Genomic DNA, 8,353 nt, shown 5'->3' with positions numbered 1-8,353 from the left:
TTCGGCTCTGACGAGTGTATGTAAGCTGGGCGCTGGGGAGTTACGCCCGGTCCCGCGTGGGCTGTTCTCGCTCGGCGTCATTGTCACCCCTGGTAACCTGTAGGGCCCCGGAGACCCGCCCCTTTAAGGGAAGCCTGAGCCCAAGCCATCTTTGTTTCTGGCGCCCGCCCGCAGCGCCGGATGACCGAACATGGCACACGCTGCACGGGTGCTGTGGCCCCGCGGGCGCGCTCTGGCCTGGAGGCTGGGCTGTTGCCCCACGCTGGGATTCCCCGCACAGAGCCGGGCGGGCTTCGCAGGGAGTGCGGGAGGCTCTGGCCCCGCCGCTACCGCCCGCAAGGGGGGCCCACGGCTCCTGGGGGCCGCGGCTCTGGCCCTGGGGGGCGCCCTGGGGCTGTACCACACGGCGCGCTGGCACCTGCGCGCCCAGGACCTCCGCGCGGAGCGCTCAGCCGTGCAGGTAAGCCCAGGCCGGACCGAACCTTCGGGAGGGGTGCTGGGCTCAGCGCCGAACAGGACTTCTGGGAACCGGCGGGGTCAGGAACCGCCTCCTCTGTCCGCTCGTGACCTTGGGCGAATGGCTTGGTTTTAAGCCCCCGCTCCCTCAGCGTCCTCATCAGTGAAATGGGGGAGCTACTGATGCCTGCTAACTAGAATTGTCTTTGTTTTAAAGTCGTTTTCTAACGTTTTTTAAAGACTTTTTAACGGAAAGATTTGGAGATTACTGAAAAGGTAAAGCCTCTTCCACAGTTTATCATTTTCCAAACATTTGATCGTCTGCCTACCACTATCTCCAAATCCTGAGGTTTTGGATTTATTTATTGGTATTATTACTTATATTTTCATGGAACTGATGTCTCAGACACCAGCTCCTGAGACAGGAGGCAGGAGATGTCCCCCCAGCCTGGTGGTGGCCCAGCTGCCCTGTGATTCTTTCTACACAGCAGCACTCACCCGCAGGCGCCCCTTTCCTAGTCCCAGGGGAACCAGAGTGGGTAGATGAGGGGTGGAGTTCTCCGAATCTCCCTGCCCACCCACTTCCATGGTCCTGCCTCAGTCTCCCATCTATGAACAATGGCGGAGGGAGGCTGCAGCTGCAGCTTTCAAACATGCGACACCACATGGGATTCTCTCTCCTGCTTAACTTGCCCAATGCAGGCGGGTGGCCCAAATACAACTCTCCCCTCCTGGAGATTTGAGGAAGACCCACTCTGGCAAACTAGGCTCTACCTCCTCACCCCGAGGTTCCTTGGGTTGAAGGAGTAGAGGTGGGCACTCCTAGTTGAAACACTTGCTTTGCATCTGTGGGGCGGTCACACCAGGTGGTGTCTGAAGTTCCCTTGGGACAGGAAGGAGAGGAGCGATGTCTGTCTAGGGTTGAGCAAAGACCGGAGGATTCCTCCTACACAGAACAGACTTCCTGCCTGGGGAGCCCACTGGATGGGCCTCTGAGCCTGCTCCCCACCTCCCTGCACCTCCCTTTCTCCCTGCCACCCATCCCCCATTCCTCCTGATGTTCTCAGGATCATCCTAGAAGACCCCTGGGAAACTTTTGCTTGGGAGTGGGGTCTGGGCCAGGCCACCAGGTCTCAGAAGCCTCCTCCTCTGCTCCTCACCCAGCTCTCTCTGTCCAGCCGCCTGCAGCTGACTCTGTACCAGTACAAAACGTGTCCCTTCTGCAGCAAGGTCCGTGCCTTCCTCGACTTCCATGCCCTGCCCTACCAGGTGGTGGAGGTGAACCCTGTGCGTAGGGCCGAGATCAAGTTCTCCTCCTACAGGAAGGTGCCCATCCTGCTGGCCCAGGAAGGAGAGAGCTTGGTGAGCCTTGGGGAGCCTCCCCTCCGAGTGTCTCAGGTTGTCCTGTAATACCCCTGAGTCAGGCCTTGCCCTGCAGCCCTGGAAGGAGCTTGGCTTGTCCAGGCTTCGGCCAAGGATTATGAGGATTATGAACCAGCGGGTCTAAGGGAGGCAGAGCACCATGGAGCTTCACAGTGTGGGTTCTGAAGTCAGGGTGGTCTGGGTTCAACGTGGGGCTCTGCTACTCACGGGCTATGTGCGTTGGAGCCAGTCACTTAGCCTCTCTTGACTAGCGTCACTAATCAACAGAGAACCATACTCTTGGGGGTGTAGGGCTTGGCTCCTAGAATGTAGCTGCTGAGTCCGCCTTGCCCCTCAGTGCTCAAGAGGCCAAGCGTGTGAGTGAGCGGGGCCCAGGCCCTGGGTCCTCCCCCACACCCTCCTCCCTGCTAGCCACACTGGCGTCTCCCTTACTCGGGGCAGGCCGCCCTGACCGCGGGGACTGGGCCCTGAGGGAGGGGGCAATCCCACGGGGCGTGGATTTTAGGGGTGAGCCCCCAGGGACAGATGAACAATGCCCAGGTTCCACCTGAGCAGTTTCTGGAGTGTGCCTGGGTGTCAGTATTGTTTAAGAGTCCCAGGTGACCCTGGCAGTGGCTGGTCGGCCCCCGCCCCAACTTTGATCTCAACCGTCCTCTTCTCCAGCAACAACTGAACGACTCCTCCGTCATCATCAGCGCCCTCAAGACCTACCTGGTGTCAGGGTAAGGCGCGCCTGAGGCCCAGGCTGGTGCTACATCTCACCTCCTCTCCCAACTCAGGGAGGCCTCACCTGGGAGCAGGCCAGGGCTGCTACATAGAGTTCCAGAATGGTCTGTGGGCATCTGACTCGAAACTCCTCCTTCCTCTCCTCTGCACTGCTCCCCCTGGCAGGGAAGTGATTCTGGTGTCTGCCCCCAAATCCCTCTTGCTGCCAGACCTCCTGTATCACTCACAAGAGGGTGGAAAGCTTTTGTGGGCTGCCTCTTGGGCTGGATCAGGCTGGGGTAGATGCTCACCCTGAGATGAGGGTTCAGACTCCTGGAGGAAGAAGGAATTGGGGTGCGACTCTGGATGTTCCCCAAAGGCAGCCGCTGGAAGACATCATCACCTACTATCCACCCATGAAGGCTGTGAATGACCAGGGCAAGGAGGTGACGGAATTCTGCAACAAGTACTGGCTCATGCTCGATGAGAAGGAAGCCCAGCGGATGTATGGTGGGAAGGAGGCGAGGACGTGAGTGGGGCTGGGGCCGGCCCTGGGGAGGCGGGCGGACGGGCAGGAGTCTTCCCCAGAGGGGGCCACATGGTGAGTGGGGAGCAGCACGGGAGACCACAAGGGCTGGGGCCATCACGGGCGGGACTGAGTCTCCTTGCAAACCTCCTGCTCGGGCCTCGGCTTCCCATCCGTACACTGGGTGGTCGGGATAGTGCGTCTGCTCCCCACCTCCCAGACCCTGGCTCAGGAAGCCCACCTGGCCCGCCCCCTGTCCCCCCATTGCCCACAGGGAGGAGATGAAGTGGCGGCAGTGGGCAGACGACTGGTTGGTGCACCTGATCTCCCCCAATGTGTACCGCACGCCGGCCGAGGCCTTGGCCTCCTTTGACTACATTGTCAAGGAGGGCAATTTCGGGGCCGTGGAGGGCGCCATGGCCAAGTACATGGGTGCAGCCGCCATGTACATCATCAGCAAGCGGCTCAAAAGCAGGTGATGGTGCGCGGTGTGCGCACGCGTACGCATACCTGGGGGCCTGCCATCGCCGAGCCCCAGCGTCAGCCAAGCTGGGACTCAGACCCTGAGCTCCCGCTTGCCTCCCCTACCCCAGGGGAAGCAGGGCTGGCCTTGGAGTCCAGAGCTGGGTCCCTGCTTTTGCTTTCCTCTGTTTCCTTCTCCATGGTCGGGTCTCTTGTTGTCCCCTCTAGCCCTGCCAGGAGTAGTCCTGGCCCCCAGTCCCTCTCGCTGCCCAACCTGGGCCAGGTGTTGAAGTTCCCCTGATGGACTGTCCCCATCCTTGCCCAGGCACCACCTCCGGGATGATGTGCGTGAGGACCTCTATGAGGCTGCCAACAAGTGGGTGGCAGCGGTGGGCAAAGATCGGCCCTTCATGGGGGGCCAGAAGCCAAACCTGGCTGATCTGGTGAGTGTGGTGGTGGCAGGGGGTGCACAGGATGAAGGATCTGTCCTTGGGGCGGGGGAGGCCCAGGTGGGGAAAGCCCAGATGTGGGCAAAACCTACGTCTCACAGCTCCTGCACCCTGGAGTCACCTGGTTCCGCCTGTTGTCAAGCGCTTAAGGAAAACCAGGGTTTCAGGTTTCTCCCCAGCCAAGGTCCTGGGACTGTGTCTTGTTGACCTGGCTTCAGTGCCAGTCCTTGAAGCAGTCCTCTGGCCAGGGAGGAATGTGTTGATTACCAGGTCTGAGTTTTGGAGCTGGATGGTGGGGTCCCCTCTCCGCAAACCTTAGGACCTGAGAGTGGGGGAGGGCATTTACACAAAGGAAACTCTGGGGGCCGTTCTTGCCCAGAAGTGGGTACGGATGCGGGGCAGGTGAAACCTGCAGCCATTCCACACACTTCATTCAAAGCCCGGTGTGCAAATTGGCCCTTTAGAGGGTCATGGGGCTCTCAGAGGGGGAGGTGATGGGCCCCGGGCACATACCTGGGAGAGGGCAGGCCTGGTGTGGATACTGCTGTGTACCCACCCCAGGCGGTGTATGGCGTGCTGCGTGTGATGGAGGGCCTGGAGGCCTTTGATGACATGATGCGTCACACGCGCATCCAGCCCTGGTACCTACGAGTGGAGAAGGCCATCGCTGAGGCCCCCCAGTGAACTGAGCATCCCTGCTGGGAAGAGCGGGGAGACAGTGGAAGATACCGACTATGGGGGACCAGGGTCGCTGAGCCAGCACCTGGCTGCTGCAATGCTGTGCAGTAGGGGACAGGATCATTCAGCCTCTTGCCCACCTCACCCCCAGCCCCCTCGCTTCTATCACTGGACACCTGCTGGGGCCCTGGGATGCTGGGGGACAAGGCTAAGACTTTGTCTTCATTCACAGCCCTCCCCCAGGGCCACGGAAGGCTACCTCCCACCCCAGCCCCAGAGGGCTGACCCTCCCCAACCCCCTCCTGGGCCTCCCTGCTCTTCAGCTTTCCCTGGGGCTCTCAAGGCTGCCCTGCCTCTGCCCTGTGGATGGGAATCTGGTTGGGCTTCCGCCCTGGGCGAAGGAAGTAGGGACCGTCTGGTTTCTGGGGGGCCTCCCTGGCTCTCCCTGGTTCCTGCTCTTCCCAGGTGCCTCCGGGACTGTGTGTCATATTTGCAATAAAGAACAGGTTTGCTGCTCCCTGCGTGGCGGCGCTGTCGTGGAGGTCTGCGGCCAGTGCTGGTTAGGGGGGGCTTTGGAATGAGGCCAGCCCAGCCCTGATGGTAAATACCATTTGCCCAGTGCTTACTAAATGTCAGGTGGGGGTGCAAGGCTCAGCAGGCTTTGTGTCCCGTAATCCCTGGGACACTGCCATGGGATGCCCTGCAGGGAGGCTCAGAGATGGCCCAGGGCACCAGTCCAGTTCTGCTCCTGACTGACTGGGACTCTGGGCAGGGGCATCCCTCTCTGAGCCTGGGTCTCCCATCTGTCAAATGGGCATGGTACTCCCCACCTGAAGGGGAGGTTGCAAAGGTTCTACAGCAGGGTGCAGGTCAGCGCGTAGAAGGATGCCCTGCTCAGTCAAGAGTTGTTCCAGTCCTCTCTAGAGACCAGGAGGCTGAGGTTCAGAGAACACAGTCCCTTCCAGGACCCTTGGGCAGCAGATGGCCACTGCAGGCCTTCAGTCCCAGGCCTGGGACTTCACAGGGGGTGGGCGCTGGGACAGAGGTCTATAGGGAGAAGCAGCTCTGGGAGCACCGAGGGGCTGTGGGTGGAGTCCCTTCAGAGCAGGGCACCCTGGGTCTGAGGTCCCCATTTCTCTGGCTTCAGCAGATGAGGGGCCGGTTGAGGTGGCCCTCCAGAGGCCAGACCGGCAGCCAGGGTGCTGAACTCCATCCTCTGGGCCCTCCCTATTGGGGAGTGACTGGACAGCCCCCTCAAGTCCTTTCAGGAGAGTTTTACACTTTTCTTTATTAATTTTTTTGAAACATAAAAATAATTAATGTTCCTCCTTTTAGCAAACATTCAAATAAGGAGGACGTGCCAAGCTCTGGAGGCAGACAGCGTCATGTTTGGAAGCAGCAGCCTCAGCTTCTGCCGCGGGGCTGTCTGCCACCCACTTGTGTCATTCCCCATGCCCATTGTGAGCATCCGTCCTTGGCACGTGTGTCACACTGGCTGTCTTCACGGCTGCAGCGTGCTCCGACGTGTGGGTGCACCACAGCCCACCCGCCAGGCCTTCCTGTCCTCCTGGGTGTGTCCCTCCTGTGGGAGGAAGGAGAGAAGCCAAGGCCACACCAGGCTGGTGGGGTGAGGAACCAAGGAAGCCACCTCCGAGGGGCCAGCAGGTGTTCGGGTCCCCAGAGTAACCACTGTCGAGCTAGAATGCTGTTCCCCCTTCACTGGTCAGCCTTTAAGTCCTGAGGGGCCTTTGCTCCTAGGACCTGGGGTGGCCTGTGGACCCCAGAGCCTCCCGCAGCAGAGTGGGAACTAGGCCAGAGGTGTCAGCGGGCGCTGGGGGAGGGCCTTCCTGTATCCCTGCCCCCTCCCCATGTTCCCTTCTCTTCACATCCTTTCCTTGTTACCCATCTCAGGTTACTTGGTACCTTTCCAGCTGCTCAAGGAGGCTGACTCACCTTGCTCTGTCTCAATCACAAATTCCCCAAAGAGGAGGAGGGTATATCTCAGTGGTAGAGTGTGTGCTTTGCATGCACAAGGTCCTGGGTTCAACCCCCAGTACCTCCATTAAAATAAGTAAGGGGGGAAGGGTGTAGCTCAAGTGGTAGAGCGCATGCTCAGCACCCACGAGGTCCTGGGTTCAATCCCTGGTACCTCCTCCAAGCAGAAATCAACGAATAAACCTAATCACCTGCCCTTCATAAAACAAACAATACAAGCAAAAATAAATAAGTAAATAAATAAACCTAATTACCTCCCCCCAAAACAAACAAAAAACCCCCACTAATTTCCCAAAGGGAGCATTTGATGTGACCTGCTTGGGACGAGGTGTCTACTTTCTGTCCACGGCCTGGGGAGAGTCTCGCCACCCACAACCCCACCCTGTGCTCCCTGCCCTTTCTGCTCCTCCTGCTCAGCCCAGAGATTGTGTCTCCCAGCCTCAGCTTCCTGTTGAGGCTTGGTCTGGCTAAGGAGGCCCCTGGTGCAGGCCAGACCCCAGCTATCACTGCCCCACTATTCGTTTTCACAGACTGAGATGTTCTCTTCTGTCTTTGCATTTCTGAGGAGGATACGGTTGATGGGAGAGCTATGCTGGGGATAGGGGCCTGACTCCTGACTGAGGCTTTATCCCTGGGGCTGCTGCAGGCAGAGAGGAGCCCCTCCTCACCCACCTCTGAATGGTCACCTTGATGAAAAGTACAAGGTCTGTGCCAGCTAGACCCGTCCCCTGTGACTGGGGCTGGATAATGGCCATTTAACCCAAGGACACCATGGAGCACTGACTGAGTCCTGCTTCTGTCACCGAGTATCCCCCAGAGGCGACAACCTTGCCTCAGTTTCCCCCAAATGTTCCTTGGTCAGGCCCCGGACCTTTCCCCCTATAACCACCAGAGGGCGGTAGAGGATGCGAAGCGATGCGAAGCCCTGTAGGTGATGGAAACAAGGGCTTGTGCTGCCACCTTGTGGCCAACTTAGGGATTATGTCTTTGAAACTTCGTTTTCTGGGAATTTCTATTTGCCCATTTGTAAGGTTTACCATGCAAGGATCTGAAGATGGGCAGGTAGGTAAAGTCATACTCCTCAGGGAAAAGAGCCCCAAGACAGAAACCCCTGCCCCATCTTGGTCATGCCCAAGTGGCAGCAGAAGGTCTGAGCTGGGAACTCTGCATCTGCTCACTGTGACCTTGGGCAAGCCCCATCCTTGCCCATCTGTGGGCAAGCCCTCAGAGGCCAGCTACCCTTCACAGAGTTGTAATCAGGGATGGGAAGGCTGCACAAAATTGATGTGCACCATTAGTATGTGAGGGATATTTTTCTGCAGCCAGAAGGATCCACTGTCTGTTTTCAGAACACACTCCCTGCTCTGTTTCCAGCTGGGCTCCTGGAGTTCATGGTCAAAAGCTCCAGGAAATAAGAAGGGAAGAGTCATGAGAACAGTGAGCTCACTCTTCCCTGGGAGTCAGGGAGGGCTCCCTAAGGATTAGGGTTCCAGTTTGCTTTTGTTTGTTAGATGGTTGAATTTTAAAATTTTATTTTGATTATGCAAATACTTGTACATAAATAGAACTTGCAGATAAGCAAAAAAATGACACCGATTATTCACAGACCCATCGATCAGATTAAACATTTTTTAAATCAAAAATTTTAAAATGTTTGAAGTATAGCCTAATTTTTTATGTAGCCTACATATAGTATGTG

The 8,353-nt window shown here is 57.9% G+C and overlaps 1 protein-coding gene and 1 non-coding gene across 6 annotated transcripts; both read left to right on the top strand.

Moving 5' to 3' along the window:
- The first annotated feature begins 146 nt into the window (after positions 1 to 146).
- PTGES2 (prostaglandin E synthase 2) lies at positions 147 to 5,176 on the top strand. 5 transcript variants are annotated; one of them, XM_072960186.1, is made up of 7 exons: positions 147 to 460; positions 1,726 to 1,818; positions 2,503 to 2,561; positions 2,924 to 3,073; positions 3,345 to 3,545; positions 3,858 to 3,975; positions 4,543 to 5,176. In XM_072960186.1, the coding sequence occupies exons 1-7, from the start codon at positions 191 to 193 to the stop codon at positions 4,663 to 4,665; spliced, it is 1,014 nt and encodes a 337-aa protein (XP_072816287.1). In that variant the 5' UTR covers positions 147 to 190; the 3' UTR covers positions 4,666 to 5,176. The 5 variants fall into 5 exon arrangements, with proteins under 5 accessions (XP_072816287.1, XP_006205532.1, XP_072816288.1 ...); XM_006205470.4 differs by having other exon boundaries at positions 1,621 to 1,818; XM_072960188.1 differs by lacking the exon at positions 147 to 460 and adding an exon at positions 548 to 732 and having other exon boundaries at positions 1,621 to 1,818.
- Positions 5,177 to 6,648: 1,472 nt separating this feature from the next.
- TRNAA-UGC (transfer RNA alanine (anticodon UGC)) lies at positions 6,649 to 6,721 on the top strand. The gene has a single exon. It is a non-coding gene; the product is annotated as a tRNA-Ala (tRNA).
- Positions 6,722 to 8,353: the final 1,632 nt, after the last annotated feature.

This window comes from Vicugna pacos, chromosome 4, assembly GCF_048564905.1.
Source record: "Vicugna pacos chromosome 4, VicPac4, whole genome shotgun sequence".
Lineage (NCBI taxonomy): Eukaryota > Metazoa > Chordata > Mammalia > Artiodactyla > Camelidae > Vicugna > Vicugna pacos.
This window is presented reverse-complemented; position numbering and strand designations above follow the sequence as displayed.